Source organism: Pongo pygmaeus, chromosome 11 (genome assembly GCF_028885625.2).
Source record: "Pongo pygmaeus isolate AG05252 chromosome 11, NHGRI_mPonPyg2-v2.0_pri, whole genome shotgun sequence".
In the NCBI taxonomy this organism is placed as follows: Eukaryota; Metazoa; Chordata; class Mammalia; order Primates; family Hominidae; genus Pongo; species Pongo pygmaeus.
Genome location: NC_072384.2, coordinates 61,784,607 through 61,809,455, shown reverse-complemented (window position 1 = coordinate 61,809,455; position 24,849 = coordinate 61,784,607). Strand labels below are relative to the sequence as shown.

Below are 24,849 nucleotides of genomic sequence, written 5' to 3'. Positions count from 1 at the left end.
CCCAAGAACATTGTATTGTCTGGCAAATTAGGAAAGATAAGAATTTCATCTGCAAAAATAAAGTATGAATAAGAAGTTAGCTATGTCAATGTGACAATAAATATTCATTGGGTTAAGACATTAACTTTTTGTGGGAAACTGGTTCTTTAAAATTCTTTATTTTTAACATACAGGTTTTGCTTCCTGATTTACTTTTATCTGAGAGTTGAACTCTGCTGGGTTAAAAAAATCACCGTTATATTTAAATAGCTATCTAAGATTATTATAAAGGGAAGAAAACATTTTCATTAAACTGTACAATTGTGTTGGTAAGCCAGTGCTTTATGGAAATGTCATTGGTTTCCTCACTGATTTCTGTTGGAAAGAAAAAACATATCAAAGAATTTAGAATATGAAAGCATTGAGTTGTATTATCCCCAAATTAATTTTATTTCATATTTCATAAATTAGTTAACAATGTATTAATAGACTACATAGTGAAAACATCCATCCATTTTTAACTTCATAGAGAAAACTTTGAGTGGGGGAGGGGCATGGGTGAGAATTGTTTTATGACTTGTTGCAGTCTCAAATCTAAATATTCGCCTCCCACGAATTTCTGTAATTGTGTTTACATATTGGGATCAATATCTTTACAATGTTTTAGGAGAAGAGATTAAATTTTTAAAATTATATAACTGCTTCAAAGGGAGTTGATGTACTTTCCAGCACCAAAACTGAGAAGATTTCTTAAAAATTCAGCATCTTGATGAGGCTGCTAAAATTGCACAGATATATGTAGTTCCACATTCAAATTGTAAGAATATGTTTAGGAAATAATGACATCATGATCCTTATATGCTTGGACTCAATAACAGCAAAGAAAGCTTGACAAATATGATTCCACAGTAAAAGTTGACTTAATAGAATAGTGGTTGAAGAAAATTTTGTGGATAGAATATGCTTAGGGATTTTTAATAACAGCATTTGTTGCCTCACTGGTTCTTTTTAAGGAAATCCTTCCTGATTGCTTCAGTCAAATATATTTAAAGCTGATTAAAGGATGGGATAATAAAATATGAGAATGGCTGAGTTAAAAGAAGGCACTGAAACCAGTCTTATTTATATCTATAGCTATTACTTGTTAAATTAGCAGATGATAATAAAGATGTTACAACACCAGGGAAGCCAAAGAATTTCCATTAGGAGACTAAGAGAGCTAGAAAAAAATGGTAAAAAATAAGCAAAAATCTGCTTAGAAAATGTTGTGGGTGACATGGACTGAATTCACTTGAAATTTACTGAATTCAAATAGTTATTTTTAACCACTTCTTGCCAGAAAATGAACTTAAAATTGGAGAAAATTATAAGCTATAATTATTGTTCAAGAAGGCAGGATTCAGCCTCTAAATTCAATTGCCTGTGATCAAATTCTACTTCTGCCACTTACTCACTTTGTGACCTCAGAGAGGTACCTAAACATCTCTGTGCCTCGAATTTCTGATCTGTAAATGAGTTAATATTTGTACCTATTTCTGGGCTGCTGGGTTAATATATTGAAGTTCCCTAGAACAGCATGCTTAACTACTAGATGCTAAGATGGAAATATCCCTTGGGTAGAGACCATGCTGTATGTGCTTGTGCAGGTGAGGCGTTTGTAACAATGACTCTTCTCAATCATTCATAATAATTCTAACACTGAATTAGTGCCAGACATTGTTCCAAAAATGTTAACAAATTTCCGACATAAAAGGTTATGGGATATATTTATAGAATTAGAAAATACATAAATTTGTAGGAAAGAACTAAACAATCCAAATGATACATGTGGAAGATTGGCAAATGTTGAAAAGGACCTTTGATAATATCAAAGTCAATATTTCTTATCTGGGAGGTTGATAGAATCACATGAGATGTTTTACTTTTTCTTTAACATCTGAGTTCCTAACATAGACAAAATAAATCATAATCTTTTAGGGGTGTTTCCTAGACATCAGAATTTTTTAAGGCTTTACGATTGTTTCTAACGTGCAGCTAAGATATAGAAACTCTGAAATTTCTTTTCATCTGCCTTGTTTTCCACATATTGTAACCGAGGTCTAGGGAGATGAAGTAAATTGCCTAATGCCACAGAAAGCTAATGATGTCCTGCCTAACTTCTTTCATGTCTAAACATGGCTTGAGTTAATCTTTCCTCCAAATCCTTATTGCTATATTAGGACCTAGGGAAATGCACTGTGACAATGATTACACAAAAGATCCACATTTAAAAGAAATTTACTTAACTAAAAGAGAAAATAAATGAAGGCTAAAGACTCTAATGAATGGATATAAAAATAATTCTGCCCCATATTTCCAAAAAAAGACATAAAAATAAATTTCCCGTAACATTAAATAAACACAAATTTGGGAAAAATTGATTAAAGTAATAATCAACTGTGCAAATATTACATAGGGAAGAATATAAATCTGCAGTAGTAATTACTTATTTCATAATGATAATCATGAAGAAAGAAGAATTAGATAAGAAATGTTTGATTTCCCGTTTACAGACTCCATAGATTGAAAATATATAGCCAGCCCTAGATATACAGAAAGAAATTGGTGAAAATAGACATAACATGGCTGCAGACTAAAGATACTTTCTCTTCTACCCTTTATTCAGGAATGGCTGAGGTAAAATTTATTTTCTAGGTGTCAGGTTTGAATAATTCAATAGCTTTTTTTAAAAAAAGGTTCATATTTAAAAGGACACTTGGTCCAGAGACTTTTGTTGTTGTTGTTGTTGTTGTTGTTCCAGAGATTTTTTTCCCTGCCGACTTCAGAATTGCTACAGGTAACATTGCTATTTTCTTCAATGTTTCAATGTAAGCCTTTATATATACTTATGCTTAATTGCTCAGTTTTTCTAAAGGGTATTTCCTGTTTAAGGTTATTCAGAAGATGTTTGATCTTACTTAATTCTAATTTTCTCTTACAACAGATTGCTGCTGCAGAAAACAATGGAAATGAGTCAGGTGTAAGAGAGCTACTAAAAAGGATTGTACAGAAAGAAAACTGGTTTTCTGCATTTCTGAATGTTCTTCGTCAAACAGGAAACAATGAACTTGTCCAAGAGTTAACAGGCTCTGATTGCTCAGAAAGCAATGCAGGTATTTGTAATTTTACTGAGGAAGATTTTTCAAATTCTGCCTAGTGATTGAGAGTTCAATAAAGCAGAAAGACACAATGCTAAACACCAAGATTTTTAGAATCAAAATTTTAAGAGTGGAACATATGTGATAGATCATCTATTTTATCACCTTAACAAATGAGGAAATTGATGCCTGGGAAAAGATCAACTGATCAAAGACCATTTTTCGTCCAACCAACACTCTTTCTACTACCTTATTTTAAAAACAATATGACTACCAGAAATTTTATCAAGATTATTTAACATTAAATATACACAAATACATTGGAAGAAAGTATTTTAGTGGTCATAAAAAATCTGCTGCATATTCTTCTGAACATTTTTATACATTTTAAGCAATGTATTAAGCATTTGATAAAAGGATTGTTTTGTCAATATATCTCAACCTTACCTAATGTGAGATTTTAAAAAGCATTCAATAATAGTAATAACATAACATTTTATAACTCCTTCTCCTACATTATTTGTAAATCTCACTTAAACTGCTATCTTATTTTTATTTTCGTAGTATGCATCCAATGTTTCCAAAAATATCATATGAAAGACAAATTGAAAGTTAACTATTAATTAATTATAATCATTGCAGTTTTGTTCTGGTGACCCTAACTAATAAAAACTTTGGTGTAAAAAGTGGGGTGCTGCTGTAACAAATACCTAAACATGTGGAAGTGGCTTTGGAACTGGGTAATTGATAGAGACTGTAAGAGTTTTGGGTGAATGGTAGAAATATGGGTGTTAAGGGTGATTCTGGTGAAGTCACAGAAAGAAATGAGAAAAGTGTCATTGGAAACTGGAAGAAAGGTGATCTTTGTTATAAAATGGCATAAAACTTGATCTCACAAGTGATGGATTTGGATATTTGGCTGAGAAAATTTCTTAGCAAAATGTTGAGGGAGCGGCTTGATTTCTCCTAACTGCTTATAGTAAAATGCAAAAGAAGAGAAGTTAATTGAAGGAGTTGTTATGCAAAAAGGAACCAAAATTTAAATATCTGGAAAATTCTCAGCCTATTCATATGGCAAAAAATAAGAAACTATGTTATAAAGAGAACAACCAACTGATAACAAGATCGTGGGTGTGGCTGAACAACCAATTGATAACAAGATCATGGGTGCCACTGATGGACTTAATCAGCCATTTCAGCAGAAGGTAGGAATAGAGATATATTATACCAGCAAATACACTTCCAGTTTGAACTGAAGGAGGCAGAGAAAGCAGGACAGAATAAGAAAAGGATACTGCACTTTCTGGATTCTACAGAACCAGACCATACAGCTATTTGGCTGTGAATGTGTACTGTTCTTCAGGGAAAGGAAAGAATGCCCCCAAAAGTGATTCAGAAGTCATCAGGGTTGCCACTTCCACCACAGGCCCAGGGGCCAAGGCAGTTTCCTTTTTGGTTTCAAAGGGCAAGACTGTCTCTCTGGTTTTAGTGAGCCCTCAGGATGACCCTGCCTAGTGTCTCAGAAGCAGAGCTATCCTCACAGAAAGCTGTGTGGATGGAGCCCTTAGAGAGAGAGCAGGCTGTCTTGCAGAGCCCTAGAACCTGCCATTCCATGGACCTGGAAGGCAGAGCATCAAACAAACAGCTATTCTCAAGCCTTACAAGCCTTAAGATATGACAGAATTTACCTTAATAAGTTTTGGATTTGCTTGGGACCCATCACCCTTGCTTTCTTTCCTATATCTCCTTTTTGGAATAAGACGTCCGTCCTATGCCTGTCCCACCATTGTATTATGGAAAAGAAACATGTAGCTCAACTGGTTTCACAAGTTCACAGCTGGTGATGAATTTGCCTTATCATGAATCACACCTCCAGTCTCATCCACTTCTGATTTAGACAATGTTTAGGTGAGACTTTTGACTTTAAACTTAGAGTTCATGCTGCAGTGAGTTAAGGCACTTGGGCTGATGAGATGAGATGAATGTATTTTGTATGTAGTAAAGATATGAATTTTGGGAAGCCAATGGTAAAATGCTATGGATGGAATTTTGTCCTCCCAATATTCATATGTTGGAACCTAATATAACTCTATCTGGAGATAGTGATAGTAGGAGAAAATTAAGATTAAATGAGCCAGGCCAAGCATGGTGGCTCACGCCTGTAATCCCAGCACTTTGGGAGGCCAAGATGGGTGGATCACCTGAGGTCAGGAGTTTGAGACCAGCCTGGCCAACATGGCGAAACCACATCTCTACTAAAAATACAAAAATTAGCTGGGCATGGTGGCATGCAGCTATAATCCCAGCTACTTGGAAGGCTGAGGCAGAAGAATCGCCTGAACCCAGGAGGCAGAGGTTGCAGTGAGCCGAGATCATGCCACTGCACTCTGGCCTGGGTGTCAGAGCAAGACTCCATCTCAAAAAAAAAAAAAAAAAAAAAAGATTAAATGAATCATAAGAATGGGACCTTAATCTGATAGACTTGTGGCCTTTTAAGAAGAGGAAGAAAGAGAAAAAGAGAAACATCTGTCTCTTTCTCTCTCTCTGTCTCTTAACTGTGTGAGGACGCAGGGAAAATGTGGCCATCTGCAAATCAAGGAGAGAGTCCTCATCAGACACTGACCCTGCTGTCACTTTGATGTTGGACTTCCAGTGCCCAGAACTGTGAGAAAAGAAGTGTCTGTTGTTTAAGCCACTCAGTTGATGGTGTTTTGTTGTGGCAGCACAAATAGACTACTGTAGGAGCTTAGACTCTGGGTCCTGATACATATTGGATCCGGATGCTTATCAAATCCTGGCTCCTTCCTTGAATGTGTGACCTTTGGCCAGGTTCTCAACTTCTCTGTGCCTCAGTTTACTCCTCAATAAAATGGAGATAATAATATTACTTATCACCTCAGTAAAATGGAGACAATAATATTACTTACCATCTAGGTTTATTTTGAGACTTAAATAACTTAATGTATGTAAAGTATTTATATTGTGAGTGCAAAATAAATTAACTATTATAATAATCTCTAACGTAGTTAATATCTAACTGCAAACATTGCCAAGTTTTCTTCTTGTCCAAAGTCACAACAGTTTTCTTTAGGAAATTTTCCATATGAAGTGGGGCACATTTTCCCTGTGTTCTTTAAGACGAGATAATAAAAAATGATACGTTAGAAAATTTTCCTTATGGCATCAGTCTTCTCTGACAGATTGCAGCTTCATAAAGGCAAAAACTCTTGATTTTCTTTTTAACCCACATAAGCCCTTAATAAAATACCCATTATATGTAGTTGAAGTAAGAAAAGCTGGAGGTGAGGAATGGAGGAAAGAAGAAAAGAAGGGCACAAAATATTTCATTAAATGTTTTAAAAATCCCCAGAAATTCAGAATACATGAATATAGGCTGACATTAAAGCAGATGTACGTCTCGTGCAGAACACACAGTGAGGAAACAAAATGGCAAGAGCAAAGCTAAAGAAAACTACCAAATTTGCATTTTCATTAATTCAGCCTTAAATGTAACTTTGTGTCACTGAATAAGTGATTTACTTCCTAAACGTGATGGTCAGACAGGAAATCACTTTTCTTGTGATTAGCATAATCCTTATTTTTTTTTTAGCTACAGTCTAATCATTATAAAGAACTACTCATTGTGTCCATATTAAAATTAAAAATACCTTGCCATAACAAAAGCACATTCTAAGCCTTTCGAAATACCAACATATTAAAATATATTAAAGCAATCTCTATTGGGGGCTCTCCATTTCGTTTTCAAAATAACAATAACAGCTATTTATATTGTATAAAATCTTGCATTGTAATACAATTTACATTCTATTCACAACTTCAAAGTGTTTAAATATATTCAGGCAACCTCTATTAGGAACCTCTAGTTTGTTTTCAAAATAACAATAACAGTTATGTATGCTCTACAAAAACTTGTATTGCACTATGATTTCCATTGTAATACTGTTATTCACAGAGATTGAGAATTTATCACAAGTTGATGGTCCTCAAGTGGAAGAGCAACTTCTTTCAACCACAGTTCAGCCAAATCTGGAGAAGGAGGTCTGGGGCATGGAGAATAACTCATCAGAATCATCTTTTGCAGATTCTTCTGTAGTTTCAGGTACTTGAAACACATACATACTTTAATACAGTAATTACTACTTCCAGAAAAACCAACTGGGCAGAACCTATTAATCAGAGGGAGAAAATGTGGGCATTAAGGTTAGTAAACATTTATATTAAAATATGATTTTTAGAGGAGATTAAATTAAAATAATTCTTGGCCAAAATGCTTTCTAAAACTAATCCAATATCAATGTATTATAAACATGAACACAATTGCATCTAATTTTAATTTATAAGAAATCCATAGTCATTGTAAGATAAGAATGCCTTATATTTCATGGTTTTCAAAGTACTTATAAACAGATCAGTCAATTTAATTCACCCAAAACCCTGAAAATAAAATAGATTCATTGCTTTTTTTCTCTGGTTTAAACTGGGATGGCTCAGAGAGGTTCAACTGTGTCGTAAAAATTAAAATCAAAGCTATAAAAAGGAAGATGAACAGATGCTGAACTAGGGTTGTCTTGCATTGCATTAACTAATCGGTGAGGACTGAAGACTACCATGTCCACCTTTTTGATACTGAAACAGCCCTGGCAGAAACAAATTACTTAATTATTTTTTCCCTTTCTAATCCGCTCGTGATAGGAGAATCCACCTCTCCCCTTCTCTGCCAAAAGGCCTTATTCTGTTTTCACAAGAAAAAGTTGCTTAAAGCCTGTGGTGTGCTGGTAAATGTAACAAGTAGCTCTCTGGGGAAAAGAAAAAGCCCTAGTTTGTAGCATTTGCTAGTCTCTGTGGTTTAAATGTTCTCATTCAGGCTTATTTCAAGCTTCCAACATAAGATCACTGAACACAAAGCTGGGAAGAGCTGTGCAGTGGCACGCCTTTGTACAGTATTCCCACCGTACAGATGCAAACGATGGAGATAGCCTCCAGATCAAAGATGATAGTTAAATGATTAAGTGATGAGTTTTAAATACTTGTAACCTTTGCCTGAAAATAATTTATTTAATGGTAAGTTTATATAATTTAATTTTTGTAATGGCTATGGTTAAAAACTCAGAAAATTCTTGAAAAGCTACCAGTTAGCTCCTGTGAGCCCATATAAACTAACTCTAGCACACCACTGCAAAGTTTATTATTTTTATTTTTTTAATTTAATTTAATTTTATTTTATTTTTGGAGATGGAATCTCACTCAGTCACCCAGGCTGGAGTGCAGTGGCATGATCTTGGCTCACTGCATCCTCCACCTCCCGGGTTCAAGTGATTCTCCTGCCTCAGCCTCCCAAGTAGCTGGGATTACAGGTGCCCACCACCATGCCTGGCTAATTTTTGTACTTTTAGTAGAGACAGGGTTTCACCACGTTGGCCAGGATTGTCTCGAACTCCTGACCTCAGGTGATCCCCCCCACTCGGCCTCCCAAAGTGCTGGGATTACAGGCATGAGCCACTCCGCCTGGCCTTGTTATTTTGTACTTAGATAAGTAATATGCATGCATTGCAAGAAATCTGTAATACATACAAACACACAAAGAAGTCACCAATATTCCTAAAGTGTGGCTATTACACTTAACATTTGGGTATGTGTGCTTCTGGGCTTTTTACATACCTGAATGTGTATATATAGTGTCATTTCTCTTATGTTCATTAAATATTCTTCTACAGCCTGGTTTTTAATGACTAAATAATGGTCCCACCATTTGGATGCAGTATGATTAATTGACCAATTGTTGAACATTTAAATAATGCCTCGATAGCTCTCTTTCACTTGTGTCACAGTTTGCTTTTTAAAAATATATTATATAATTGGAATTTCTGGGTCAAATGATTTATACTATTTTAACACATTTGATACTTAATGTCAAATCTCACTCCAGGAACTTGTACCAATTTACATGTTCTCCAACAGTATGGGATATGAGTGCTTATTTCCCTGAATTCTCTTCTACGAGAATGAATAATATTATCATGTTCAATCTTTTCAATTTGGCTGCTATTAAAAATGGTATTTCGTTATTTGAATTTACACTTTCATATTTCTGCTGAAAAAGAATTTCACAAATTCATTCTCTTTGTTTTGTTAATTATCAACACTTTTAAAATTCACTTTTCTATTAGGGTATTCATCTTCTTTTTGCTGACTTATATGAACTACCTAAGTATATAAGATATCAATTCATTGTCATAAATAGTACCAATTTTTTTCACAGTTGGCTTGCTTTTTAGCCTGATTGTGGACTTTTCTCTTTTTCTTTCTTTTGGGGGTCTGGGGGGCGGGTGGGGACAGGGTCTTGCTCTGTCTCTCTGTCGCCCAGGCTGGAATACAGTGGCACGAACACAGTTCACTGCAGCCTTGACCTCCCAGGCACAAGTGATCCTGCCACCTCAGTCTCCCAAGCAGCTGGCATCACGGGCGTGTGCCACCATACCTAGCTAATTTTTATATTTTTTATAGAGAATGGGGTTTCACCATGTTGTCCAGGCTTGTCTGGAAACTCCTGGGCTCAAGGAATCCTCCTGCCTCGGCCTCCCGAAGTGCTGGAATTATAGGCTTGAGCTGCTGTTTGTTTTTTAATGTAATGCTATTCCACCTTTCTCATAAACTCTGGTGCTGCTGCTGCTGCTAATAGCAAAGCTTATACAGGATAGTTTTGGGTTTTTTTTGGTTGTTGTTGTTGTTGTTTTTCGTTTGAGCAGCTGCACCTTGCTTTAGAAATCATGATTCTACAGGAATGCCAAAATTCACTATCTGAGTGTGGAGTTTTCATGTTTTAATAAATGTCCTTTACAAGCTACTCGACATCTCTATGAGTTACTGGCCATTTTCTGTAAATCCACACTAGAAAGAAGGGAAGATGGAGCTAATGCTGAGAGATGACCCTGCATCTTAAATGAGGGTTTATCATCAAAGATTACCAGACTAATGCATTGCATTAGCTTGTAGTTAATCTGCTCTGAACTTCTACTGAACAAAATTAAAGGCAAAAGTTTTAAATTTTTTAAATTTTTACTTCTTAGTATAAAACTTAAAGATGCATCTTGTGAAAAAAATCTTAATAATGATATTAAGGGACAGAAAAGGTTTTTGTTTATTTTTTTTTTTCCTCTTGGGTTCCTTCCTCTCTATGTCCCTCCTTCCCTTCCCTTCCTTTCACTCTAACTTCTTTCCCTCTCTTCCTTTCACTTCTTTCATTTAACAACTGTTTTCCAAACTCCTATCATGTGCCAGGCACCTTGTTGTGTACTGTGAACTCAGGAACATAGTAGAAATGGCTTCATGGCCATGGAGCCTAATGTGACTCTATCTGGAGATTGTGATGGTAAGAGATAATTAAGAGTAAATGAGTCAGGCCAGGCGTGGTGGCTCACGCCTGTAATCCCAGAACTTTGGGAGGACGAGGAGGGTGGATCACCTCAGGTCAGGAGTTCAAGACCAGCCTGACCAACATGGTGAAGCCCTGTCTCTACTAAAAATACAAAAACTTAGCCGGGCATGGTGGCGGGTGCCTGTAATCCCAGCTACTTGGAAGGCTGAGGCAGGAGAATCACTTGAACCCAGGAGGCAGAAGTTGCAGTGAGCCGAGATTTTGCAGTTTCACTACAGCCTGAGCAACAAGAACAAAAAAACTCCTTCTCAAAAAAAAAAAAAAAGAAATGGCTTCAGCCCCCATGGAGCTTTCCACTGAGGGAGGTGTCAGCCCAGCAGTAGTAACTGCATAGCTACACTTGTAGTAAGTGCCATGAAAGAACAGTACAGAGTATTAAAATATATAATAGTCTGAGAGCATGTAAGAGTATGCAGTAAACTGCACAGTAATCCGAGGACCCATCCAATTCACAAACATCTTAACGGTCTTCTAGTCCATAGGTTCTTTATGATATCTGGATTTCTCATGTGGATTTGAAAGCAGGTTAGTTTAATCCATTCTGGCCCTTTCCAGAGCACTAGCAAAGAGTCACTTATTTATGAAAATGTAGTGTGTTTGCTTCAGACCTTTGCTTTAGACTGCTGCTGTCATTCCAAGTATCTGTTTGTTTCCTTGTTATCTTAAGGACTAAGAATTACTGATATTAATAACTTATAAAGTACCATTAGTCCAGAGAAATTATTGAGTTTTTTGATTGAAGTTTTTGCTGCAGAATTTACTATGGAAGGGTTTTGCCTGCATAGGCATTTTCTGACAGAAGTAACAATCAAGGTAAATGTGAAAGTACTCCATAGCTTCTAACATGCATTTGTGTAGTTTTGTTTTGTGTATCTTCTTGATATTGGTAATGTTTAGTCTTTATTTTGAATTCCATTATATTAGGCTAAAGTTTCAAATAGTTGCCAAGATAGCATTGAAAAAAACTTGTCACAAAGTCTGTAAATACGATTTTTTTTGTGTATAAAGAAAAGACTCAAATTATTTGTAATTTCAAATTATGATATTTATAATTATTATTTCTGAACCAGTTTCTCAAATATTTTCTCAGTGCATAGTAGTCTTAGTGCATGCAAATATTAATTATTTATAGCTTTAATGCAAAGATTTTGTGTGTGTGTGTGTGTGTGTGTGTTTTAGCACCTTTTACCTCTTAACACATCTGATGGATAAGACACACCACCATCAGTAACAGTGGCCCACCTTGAAACTAATTTTAAACACATATCTCTTTGGCACTAGAGGTGACATGTCAGAGTTCTCTAGTGGATTGTTCTAGAGAGTAATTTCGTCATATCTTCAAACTCGGGGGTTGATATGTGTCCTTTTTCCTCCTCCCACCTCTGTTTACAAATCAATTGCTTCTCATTAAAAAAGTTGTTAGTAATTAAGATATATCAATTTTTTTAATTTGCCCTTTTCCAAATTACCAAAACAATTTCTAAACAAAATTTGAACAGTTCTCAGACTATTAATGGCAATTTAATGCTGGATTCTATGGTTCTGCTTTCTGAAGTCACTGGTCGTCTTATAACAGAAGGTAACTGCAAAACTTTGGTGTTTCTCTAGATCAGATTTCCCTAGGAAACATCAGAGGGACACTAAGCCTGCTTTCATTTTCTATTAAAAGCATTTTAATTATAGCAAATGATTGACTGGGTTATTTTACTTCTATAAGCGAACAGTTAAATTAGTTGTGCAATCAGTCTTTTTCTGCTACTGTAGCTTCGTCAAAACAAGTGAATAGTTACTTCACATTAATCTTTTTTCATTATACTATTTTAGGAATTAATGCATTACAATAAAATCAAAGAAAATTAAGTGACATTTCAAACTAAGTCAACTTTATTGCATTTGGTGTAAACTTTTATGCGGAATGGAGCAGAAAATCCCCCCAAACTTCTTTAATCATTGTGTTAAAGCTGCCCTATTGTGAAAACTAGAAAATGCAAATGCCCCAGATTGGCCAGCAGAGGGCGCCTTTACATTTATAAAGCCAATGGAATTTCACTGTTTCAGCGTGAAAGATTATAATGTAACTGTAGAGTGTGCCATGTGTGAATATACAGTGCGCATGACTGTGATTGCATGTGTATATTTTGATTTATATATTCGTTCACGTGAAGATTTTAAAATTCCACCCCAGCTAATGAGCTTACCAACCTGCTTGTTTTCAGACTTTAATACCTTCTTTCTCATATTTCCCCATATGTTCCACTCCTTAGGTTTATCCGGTGACATTATGCTTTGGAATATATTGTGGATATATTTTGCATAGATCATGTTCTGTAGGAGGGGTTTAAAAATTGACCTTTATAAAACAGCCTTCTTCTCCCTGGCCCAATCTGTTATAGCACTTTTTTTGTTGTTGTTTTGTTTTGCCTTTTTATAGACTAAAGTCCAATCTTAGATTTGGTCTATACTAATTTCTGTAAAAGTGCCACAAAATTTATCCTTGCACTTGAGGACCAGAATAATGTTCTGTAGCACTAACCTCTAGAAATCTAGAGATTTTTAGAATCTCTAGAAATAAAACCAGAGCATTTGAAACCTAAGTGGAAAAAAAATAATTGATACAGTAGTTTACAATAAGACTGTTTCAGAATCACTCATGCCATATCAGGACTGGTTTGAAGTAAGAGCACTCCTTTACTTTTTTATTTTTCTAAATTTAGTTATCATTAATTATTGAGAACTAGCAGTACTACTGAGGCAATGCAAAGGACAGATATTAATTTGAGCTGAGAGAAAGAGAGAGATGCTGATGCTGATACTGATATTGGTACTTGTTAAAGGATTATGTAAGTTTGTATTTTATTTGAAACCTAGCGTGAGGTATCTGGGTCAGTTATATGGCTTACAGTTGCATAATAGTTCTAGGAGGATTACCTTTCATACCTCAGGAATGGAGACATAAATATTATGACAGAAAGACAGAAAGAAATCTCCCTAGTGTGCAGTTAATACATGTTGGATTTATTTTCATGATATCTGTTTATGACTACAAACGTAAAGCTGTTTTCTTTTTTAGCAGAGTTTTAACAAAAGCAGTGATTTTAATTTCGACTATCAGATCTTCCCTTCACAATTTTAGGATGTGAATGAGGTCAGAAGCCAGAGAAATAGGAAGAAGGAGGTGAGTTGGTCAGATAATACAGTACCATTGAGAGAACCAAGCACTGAGGAATTGCGTTCACTCTCAAAAAGTTTATATTCTAATGCAGGAAAACAAGTGACATGCCTCCACAAAGAAACCGTAATCTAGCCATGGTAAAAGAGATGCAAGATCTATATTACAGGATGAAGAGAGAAGATCTGTAAAAGAAGGAAGACTGATGAGAGAAAGCTTACCAGATGAAGAATATCAGATATTTCATCTGAGCCTTGAGAGCACTATGCTGGATTTGTAAATAGAGGTGGCAGGCAACATTTCAGGTTTCAGAAGCATCATGAGCAAAAGCACAGGCACAAGAAAGCTCAAAATGTGTTCAGAGGAACAGTTTCATGAGAGAGGAGCATTTGTGGAGGAGGGCGGTAGGATTTAAGACTTCTAAGATCAGTGAAAGTTAACGAGTTTCTCTAACAGTAATTTTTACAATGCTTTTCCTCACACACACACACTTTTAGAAGTATACCATTTATCATTTGGATAATTATACAATGCCAGCACAATGCATGTGTGTACAAGCATCATCTCAGATGATGATTGCAGGAAAGTCCTTAGGTAGAGGAATATATCTAGCAGAGCGCTGGAACTGGATCTTACTGGCTTGTAAGACCCCAGTGTGCACATCTCTTTCCAGCTCCACGCAGGACATCATGCTGGAAATTGGCCACGGGGCGAATATTTACACCATGGAAATTGACAAACCTTTTAAAAATCATGTCTCCCCCTACCAAAGAGCCAGTTGTTGAACATTTACCTGGGCACCCTTAGTGTATTCGTATCTCCCTCCATCCTTTCATGTCTGCTTAAGTTTGCTTAACTCCTATAGCCTTTCCTGAAAGGTGCTTACCAGCCAAAGAGGTTTCTAATTCACATTCTACCTTGCCGTCTCCAAACCTTGTTATTGCCAAGATTTACTTCCCATGTGGTTACCTGGCTTCTCACTCTTAACTGACTCTACTCTAGGACTTTCTACCTCCATTACTGACTGGCAGTGAATGAATGGGTCATTCTGGTGTGTGTTGTTATCCTTGCAACCTGTGCTTTAATAACTACCTTTCTTTATTAGAACCTAAGTGCAAACGCTAAAGGGCATAGGTGATACAATCTAAGCCAACCTCATTACACACAATTCAAATTTAATTCTGTTAGAAACATTTCAACAGTAGAAATTCTATAAACAGGAGCAGAGGAGCTCCATGGACAGCCATGTGGGCCTGTGGCTCTAGGAGAGTGATTTTTCTCTTTGGGGAACTCATTTCCTAGAAGCTTGGATCCAGGAGAGAATATGCAAGGTGGGTGGAGGTGGCTTCTCTCCATTCTGTGGGAACACATGTTCCCTGGCACGGAGAGGAAAATCTGACAGACCAAAATGTGAGTGTGTGTGTGTGCGCGCGTGCGTGCGTGTGTGTGCAGATCCATATACATAGAGCTGAAAATAAAAGTGATCTATTTCCTCTCAAAAAAGATTAAGTTATTTCAAAAGGAAAGGAAATATATATTATTAGCAGTATGAGTGTAAGCCCACTTGAGAAGACCATGCAGTCTTTGTGTGTGTGCCCAAACGTGCACACATGTTTCAAGCTTTCGGGGTAGCTTGGACCTTCCAGGCATGAGGATTATGAAACTGGAGGGAAGGTGGGGATAGCTGCAAAGGTGAAGCTAAAATGCATCACAAGGTCAGAACTAGAATAAACATGAAATTACCATGAAAAGTGAAATTGGACTAGAGACCTTGTCACCACTGACTCGCAGTAGAACAGGAGCCGTTGGTGCTGTTCTTTCTCAATATGCACAGAGGCCCTTTCCCCTCGCGTTTCCTGCTGTAATGCAAAACCACTTTTCGGGAAAAATAGTGTGTGGCAGACTGAAGCCAGGGGAAAGAAACGAAAGATATTCTGTGGGGTGATAAATGCCTCTAGGCCAAAAATAGGAGAGGTACTACCTGGTAGGAATAAAAGCAAGAATCAATTTGAATTTTACCTAATGAAGCTTAGCTCTTTGAATAAAGAATACCTACTTGTCCACTACTTGCTATGTTAGCATTTTCCAGCAGAGGGCAGACTTTACATTGAAATAGATCTAAAAAGGCCTTCAACCTCTTTTTTTTTTTTTTTTTGGTTTGAATTTTTTTAAAGTTCAATATTTTTGGTTTCTAAATGATTTAAAAATATTTTAAAGTATTTAAGGTCTAAAGTATGTTAAATAAGAAATTTCTTGGATTTCAGTTAATATTTCTGCCTTATTAGCAAAATACTCAAGATGTGATTGCAAAATACGGCTTTTTTTTCCATGGCTTTTGGGCTGGTCTTAGGCACTTGCTGTCATTGTAGGCAAGGCTGTTCTTTTTTGTGTTGTTTACAAAATTACGAAAGAAAATCCTATCTCTTAACTGGATGGTTATAATTTTCATTCATTCCAATAGCTTTTGATATGAACAACTGCTTTTCTTTAACAATTCAATTACTACCATCTTCTAATCTGTTTCATAGTTAGCTTTGATATTTTCCCTAGAGGAAATGACACCTATATAAAACTTAACTAAACTTATTATACAATGTAACTTCAATATTCAAAGCCCCTTTAATGAGAATTTAAAATTTCTTTCTCTTCGAGTTTCATTTTCTTGATCTAACCGAATCATTCTCACAATAAGTGAGAAAATAGAGACTACTATCTCTCTCTATATATTTTTTAAAACAGGAGGTTAATTCGCTTGTAAGTCGTGGCTAAGTTCAGATCTGGAGACTTATCTGTTGGACTCCAAAGCACAAATTCTTTTCACGGCAAGGCCTGCCTCCAATTGACTCCATGCGATCTACTTATAAAATCATAAACGCAGGACTTTATTCATTAGGACTTAAATCCAGACTGACATAGTTTGAAAAATACAAAGAACAAAACAAGATAAACCTAAATAAATCAATTTCAGAAATTCTTGGCATTTAAACTCAATAGGTCGGTTTAATTTTGGCTTCACGCAAGCACTTTCTTGATCTCGCTTTTTTGGGAGTGTGTGTGTGTTTGTGTGTAATACGGTTCTTAAAGTGAATGCAGGAGGAAAATCTCTGGGGAAGGCATTCTCCCTATTATAAGAAATACAATATATTTTCTTTTATTATTAAATTTTACCTACATTTCTATGAAAGCAAAAATGTATATCAAACTGCATAAGAATTTGCTGCCTAGGAAACAAATTATTTTTATGTGGAGAAACTGAAGATTTATATACCCTTAAAATGACAAAGAAATCGAGCTCCATATATTCACTTTCATTTTCATAATAATCTCTACAGGATTACTGCAATTAATTTTATGTAATGAGAACAGAGGTGTTCTTTTTATTTGAGTGCAGAGAAAAGTTTAAAAAGAGGTGTGGACGCTTAAATGTAAAGTTAGTGAAAATCTATCAACGAAACCAGAAATGTTAGCAAAGCAAAATCATCTCTCTAAGTTATTTTCTTGGAAAGATAAGCTCTGTTTCAAGATGGATAGAAATGTGACAATACAATGAAAATGTCTCTTGCTGTTAAAAAACACCACCACCACAGCTCTTAATTCAGTTAACACTGTGTTTACAAAACTTCACCCAAATCATCAGCCATGCTTAGTGTTAGGGGAAAAAGCACTGGAACACTGGACTTGGATTCAGAAATGAGGATTCTGCTCCACTGTAGCTGTGTGATCTGGATATATTAGTTAACCTCTCAGCGCCTTGGTTTCTCACCTATGAAACAGGAGATAATATGTATCTACCACATAGAATATTGAGAGATTAAAATGAAATTTACATTACATCTGTGAAAGCTCTGAGTTCAGTGTCTTCCTGACACATTGCTGATTGGTTTGTTAGATCAAAATAATCCAGATAATAGACTTTATTACTAATACCCTATTTGGGGTAGCAACTTTTAAAACAATTCATCAATTATTCGTGCACATTGCATAAATAGCTCCCTCCCAAAACTTACAGATGTTAGAACAAAGCTTGGGAGAAATCTTGACTCTACATGTAGATGAAGTAGGTTTAAGATTAAAGTTTAACTGCTAGTGATTAGAAAATGAAGCAGAAATCAAATATAATTTTCATTTCTATTATACTTGGAAAATTTAATGATACAGTCTTAGATTTTAGATATTTGTCAGTATTTTTTCAGTAATTTTGGTATTCTCTTCAGTTATCAATATTACATTTAAAACAGTAAATGAAAAGCATGTCAAAATTCACTTTTTTGCCTCAAAAATCTTAGCCTGTATTTCTAGATCTAGAATTACTCTTGCAATGACATTTTCCCCATCTCATTTTACACCTTGCCTTTTCCTTACAAATCATATTCTCTTTTCATCAGTACATCTGCCCAAAACGCTCTTCTACTTGACAGTTCTATCCTACACTCGCCTCTGAGCTTCTAACAAGACATACCTCTGGGAATTGCGAAGTGCCATATTTTAAATCTCTCAGTGAGATATACAGGTTTTCTCGTGTGATCATAAGGGATTCCTCAAATCTGAGTTTTAGAACTAATCTGCGACAACTGATAAGCACAGTATTTTCACATTAGTGTATTTATGTTGTGCTAATATACTTAAACAGTATGTATGTCCATTGAGAATTTTTCTACAAATTTCTTATCAGCTTACTTTTAATTTTTAAGAAAGATGTCTTACATATTTGATTGGCATTGGCTGTAATTCTGTTACAGGTCTTAAACTAAATAGGCTCATCCAAATTGGATGGGAGATGTAAATGTCACAGATTCTCACTGGAGTACTAGTCAGCAATAAAAAGGAACAAATTAGTAATACACACAACAACACAGATGAATCACAATTATTATAAACTAAGTTTTAAAAGACAGACATAAAGGCTACATATTGCATGAATCCATTCATATGACATCCTGGAAAAGGAAAAACTATTGGAACACAAACCAGATCAGTGGTTGCCACTGGTTGTCTGATGTGGAACAGAAACCAGATTAGATAACCAGAGGGATTTACTACAAAGAGCCTTAAGGAGACTTTTGGGGTGCTGGAAATACCTTAATTGTGATGGTAGTTGCATAACTGTATACATATGTCAACCTCTTCAAAGTTGCAAAACTGTATACATTTGTCAAACTTCTCAAACTATAAACATAAAAAGAGTAATCTTTTTAGTAAGTAAATTATATCTTAATATAGCTGACTTGAAAAAATTAACTAGTTAAGGAAAAAGGAAATATTTGCAGTTTTGAGTTGTATATCATCTCTTTTCAGAGAAGTTTTATTAAAACATACTATGTGTCTATTTTTTCATCCATTTTAATTTCCAGCCCTAAATATGACACTCAGACTAGTTTTAAATAGCTAAGAGCTACCTCATTGGTGTGTTAAGAGGCTTTAGGATGAAATATTATCTAAGTATAAATATTATAAAATATTTTTAATATAAGAACATTATCTAATGGAACTCCTATCCTAAGAATATATCATTTCTTGATTTTTATTTCATTTTCTAATCACCAGCAATTAAAGTCCTGTGCCAAGAGCTTCTTGTACCTAATATTACTTAAAGGTTATCAAGGGCTGTGAAGTAAGTGGGATTAGCCTCATTTTAAAACAAGGGGAACTTGTTAGGTTCAGAGCAAAGTGAATAGCAAATTTTGCAAGTCCTTCTGATTCCAAAGCCAATATTAGTAACCACCATTGCTTTATTTTTACCAGTTTAACGATCGTTCTGGTGCTTGAGGATGAGGTTGTGTAAGTGTTTGGAAATAAACTGTAAGAAAAGAATTCTTCTCTTGAGGGAAAGAAGGTTTTCAAAAAGAATTGATCCTGAGTTCTGAAAACAGAATGTCGGGATTCATAAATGAAGGATGTGCACTGCCATCCATCCATATTAACCATAACTCTTTGATAGAGGCTTAATCTAATTATAGTAAAGAAAAACAGTTATTTCCAACCTCACATGAGTTTCTAGTACAACTGTGATGCCAGGCTTTAGTGATATTCTTTTTGAACAAATTCTCTTTGAGATTTTACATTTATGTTTATCACCAAACTATCATTTTTATAACTGATCAGTAGATCCAGGTACTTTATTAATTTTTGTACTTTATTAATTCCCTATCATTTTAAATGAAAAGAGCTCAAAGGTTTCTATGTATTACTTTTTGTTTAAAAGACATATCAAACCTAAATATTGTTTTCTTGGGCAACATTTACATGTAGAAGGGCAACAAAAGTTATAAACCCTTAGGAATTTGCTTTAGCTCTCATATTGGATGTGTAGTACTTTAAGTAGGTAATATGTATTTGAATCACTACCCAGCAGCTGCTCATCCATAGTGGATTTTTTTTAATGTAGCCTGCCAGAAGCGCTTACCTTTTATTCATAATTGTCTGGGTGTGCCTTCCCCACTTGAATTGAACTGTATGTACTGTGTGCTGTAGAGGTGTGCAGTTAAAATACGTTTATTCTCAGAAATATTTTAAAAATATTTTAAAATGTTTTCCTTTGCAGAATCAGACACAAGTTTGGCAGAAGGAAGTGTCAGCTGCTTAGATGAAAGTCTTGGACATAACAGCAACATGGGCAGTGATTCAGGCACCATGGGAAGTGATTCAGGTACTGCCTAACTGTTGTGTAAACCTTAAAAAGTGTGAAATAAGACGCCATATAGTGGAAGCATGGGGGCTGTTCATACCCTCCCTAATGTATTTATGCAATTAAAGCAATTCTTTTCTACAGTGAAATAGTTTTGGAACTTTGCCATTCACTTTCTTTAAAAGTGTAACTTACAAAAGTCTTAGAACCAAACTCTTTAATTTTGATCCAGTACATATCTTTTTGGTCTGGCATATGCCACATTCCATAGAGTCATGTCATCTATTTTATTTGTGGGATCTGTTTCAATTAATTTGACTGCATTTAAATAGACTGTATTCAATTTGGTACATTTATTTACTTCCAAACTCTACTTTTTAAATTAAAATACTTTTTAAATAAAAAATTGATACTATCAATAAGAGAAGTATGACTAACTAGAAATTACATATATAAGTAAAAGAAGTCAAGTCTGTATAAATATCTTTTGAATAGGAGTAGAGTTGGCAAAATATTTCGGTCACTAAATGAAAATTTTACCAGGTTTTTCCCAAATTACTTTCCATATCAGTTGTATATTCTACCAGCAATAAATGAGAGTGACTCTTCCTAATTCCCCACACCTTCATTAGTACTTCCTGTTATCACTTTTCCTAATTTGTTAGTCTGATAGATTTCAAATTGTTTCTTTCTTTTCTTTGAGTGTATATTTCCATGATGACTACTAAGCTAAAATGTTAACATTATTAAATGTAGATAATGGGTTAGTGGGAGTCTATTACATACCTTTCTATATTTGTCTACGTGTTTGAAGTATTTCACAATTAAAATGAACAAATCACAAACAAAAAGAAAATGCTTTGCAAGGGGCCAGCTAAGAAGCATTGGAAAAATGATAAATTAAGAAAAAAATTACTTTATTCTTCATCTGTGATTGTTTCCCGTAAGAATATATTATATAATTCAGATTATCCTGCATTGTCAGAAGAATTATAAAAATTGATATCCACAAGAGGCCTAAGGCGGCAAAATAGTTTATAGAAAGATTGTCATCAATCCTAAATGCTTTCCAAATTAGATTGTAGCACCTCTTTTTTCGTATATCCTTTTATCACAATGACACTCCTGAATCCCTTAGAACAAATTAGTTTGAGGAAACCCAATTCACCAAATGTCAGTCACAACTTTAATCTTCATTTAAAAGGGTGAATTCATTTTCCGTTCAATTCAGTCAGTGTTTATTGAGTTCTTGCCATGTGCTTATTTCTGTGGATTATATTTGTTTTTTCTATCCTTGTCATAAAATTGTTCAATTTAATAATTAACATTTCTATTACATGCTATGCTAGAACTCAAAATAGATACTCTAGCTAATATTTAACATCATTATAGGTTGTTTTAAGTTTTTGGAGATCATGCTAATTTTCATTTGTCTAAGTAAGGGCTTTTCAACAATATCCATTCATTCAATAAATATCTAATGTGTACCTTCTATGTGCAGGGCATCTTGCCTATTTAGAGCTGTTAACAAATGTATTTGCTGATTTTTAGTCCTCAGTGTGGCATGAAACACATGATAAATCTGAACGCAATCTACTTTTGAAAAGCAAATACATTTTCAAAGGCAAATACATATTTGAAGACAAACACATTAGAAAGAACACCACTTGAAGTTCTAGATGGATCAGTACTTAGGAGCAAAGAATTACTTTGCCTAGTGGCTAGTCAATTTCCGAAATCGTAAAATTATGAAATTCCTTGCCCACAAGTGCCTGGTATAAGCTAAAATAGAAACCAATTCAAAAGGAGGTTTAGATAAATTGGTGAACTGTTAAACACATATTGAGGCACTGAAAAGTATTACAGAATCTGCAATTGTGTTTTAATCTTTGAAGTTGACATCAAAAGGGACTTCATTCTATATGTCCTTCCTCCTCCTCCAGAGGTCATATATGGGTCATAAGGTGTGACCCAAAACAATCATATTATATTCCTTTGTGGAAGTGTTATGCCATAGTAAACATGATTACCGGTACTTTTAAAGTATAAATATTCTAATTATATTATGAGAGGCTTTTTTTTTCTGTTTCCCATTTTCAGAAAGATATATTGCTTCTCAAAATGTGGCAATGTTTTTGGCAATACACATTGGCCTGATATGTAGAAAGTGTTTCCTTACTATTTCAAGATAATGCCTATTAATATTTGTCCAGCTGGAATGGTGTATTTTTCTGTGGTTACATACTATAGGTAAAGGAATACTTTGTAGATTTCAAACACATGCAGTGACAGACCTTTTCTCTCCAAGAATAACTCAGCTGTCAAAATCAATGTGAGAATGAAATTTGCCACATGGTGTAGTTCCAATAGAATATTATTATTTAAGCCTTATTTGATTTTCTTTTTTGACCATTTATATAGTATAATACAATTTTAAGGTCTTTAATCAATACTTGTGCATTGATTTGAATACTTTATTCAAAGCTTGTGCATATTTTAACTGCTATTTTCATTTAATTGATTATGCTTTTCAGAGAAAGCCAAAAACAAACAAACAACAAACAATCAAAAACCCAAACATTTCTTTTATAAAGGAAATTGGCTCCTGGCTCATTGATACCAGCCCAGTTCTCTCCTTCTGCTGACAGAGAAGAGAAAACTCTCTTTTCATTTCTTCTGTGGATAAATTCTTCCATCCCTGTGTCAGAGGATGTGATAAGGCAAGAATCAGGCTGAATATTTAGCACTCACCCAGCTTTTATTCTTTGGATGCTAGTCTCACATTGAATCCAACTCTAATTTTTTCCTGTATCCACACTGTGCTTCTTTTTAAACTTAGGGCCACCTATCAAATCTCCTAATCTTAAATCAAAAATATGGAAGATTATTGAGCTATCTGTCTAACCAGGTATTTTTGTGTGTGTAACAGCGGTATAGTGTCGTAGACTCTAAAGTCCTTCAGGACAACAACTATATTATTGAGAGTGCCTGGCATATAATAGGTGTCCAGTCAATATTGACTGAAGAATAAATTTGTGGTACATGCCTACTTAAGTAGCAGTAAAACCTCATGACTTCGGTTCTGAAGTTAAATTGTAAACACAATAGTCCTTTTAACATTCTCACTCTTCTTAAATGTATCAGCTTAATAAATGATTAGAATGCATGAGTAATATTAATATTTTACTCATTTGATTTGGTTCTGGATTCTCGGGAAAGAGACTTAGGAAATCGCTATATGTTTCTCTTTTTAATATTTCTTATTCAAGGATATAGTAGTAACCATGAAAAATGGGGGAAATTATTATTAAAATGTACTCTTTTAATAGTTTATTTTGCAACTATTATGAAGGAAGGAGCATTTTATTAGTATTCTTAAAATCTATGCAAAAATGTACCTCAGATGAAATTAAACAAAGAGAATTTATTGCTATATTTTAACAAACTTCCTAGATCAAATAAAAATTTAGCAGTAGTAAATTTCTGGGTCTTTGTTTAGACACTTTATAATGCATCTTCCTTTGCAAATATACTGGCTCTTTTGGAAAAGTTAGATGATAAATTATCTTAATAGAGGTGAAATATCAGAGTTTTGATAGTCTATAAAAGCTACAGAGGGATAACATTGTTCTTAAATAAATCAGAGCCTTACATAAACATAATACAAGATGAATTATTGTAAATATTGTAGAGTTCAAAACAAGCATGGAAACTTATAAAGGTATATTTTAAATGCTGGTGATTTTAAATGAGTTTTTCATAAAAATAATATTGAATGAATCAGCAGAAGATCCAATGATAGCTTAAATGTATTGCATCTGTTTTTACTCATCCATACAGAAGGCAAATTTCCTGCCAGGTTAGTAGATGATCCTAAGTGGTATTTGGTGTGAATTTCCCTACCTGTTCAGATAGTACTATCACAACAAGTTAAAACCCACTCAAATAGAATTATCCAGGGGCTGAAATGGAGCCATCAGCAAGTTTTTTGAAGTTAATGGGATTATGTTAGTTTAGTTTTATTGCAATCATTGATAAGAAAAAGAAGTTATTTCATGTGTGATGAAATACGGATAAATACTATTTCATTTTTTCTTGTGATTATATAAGTGATAAAATGGGCCTTTAAATTGGTGTAATATTTATTTTACTTCATTTCACATTATAATCTATGCATTTTTTTATCTTTTTCCCCTGGTAATATAGGTCAATATGGTCACTTCTAAATAAAATATATTCTATCTAAAACAAGATATAATAATTTTATTTTAATATTCATAAAGTTTATGTTAGAACTTATTTTATCAGTATTTTAAATTTAAAATCCATGTTAATTGAAAATATTTTCAATATATTATACTTTGGATTTTAGAAAAAGTAGGAATATGTGGAGCCATAAACATAAGGAAATAATAAAGATAACAATTCACAAATAAATGGCAAAAGTAGTCATAATTTAGTTTAAACCAACAAAATTATTTTT

At 34.5% G+C, this 24,849-nt stretch overlaps 1 protein-coding gene across 1 annotated transcript in view; it reads left to right on the top strand.

Moving 5' to 3' along the window:
- Positions 1 to 24,849, top strand: part of IFIH1 (interferon induced with helicase C domain 1) — a 51,633-nt gene that overhangs the window by 4,779 nt on the left and 22,005 nt on the right. The window contains exons 2-4 of the mRNA XM_054477430.1: positions 2,963 to 3,131; positions 7,090 to 7,236; positions 20,283 to 20,387. Of these exons, the coding sequence (XP_054333405.1) occupies positions 2,963 to 3,131; positions 7,090 to 7,236; positions 20,283 to 20,387 (421 nt within the window). The remainder of the gene's footprint in view (positions 1 to 2,962; positions 3,132 to 7,089; positions 7,237 to 20,282; positions 20,388 to 24,849) is intronic.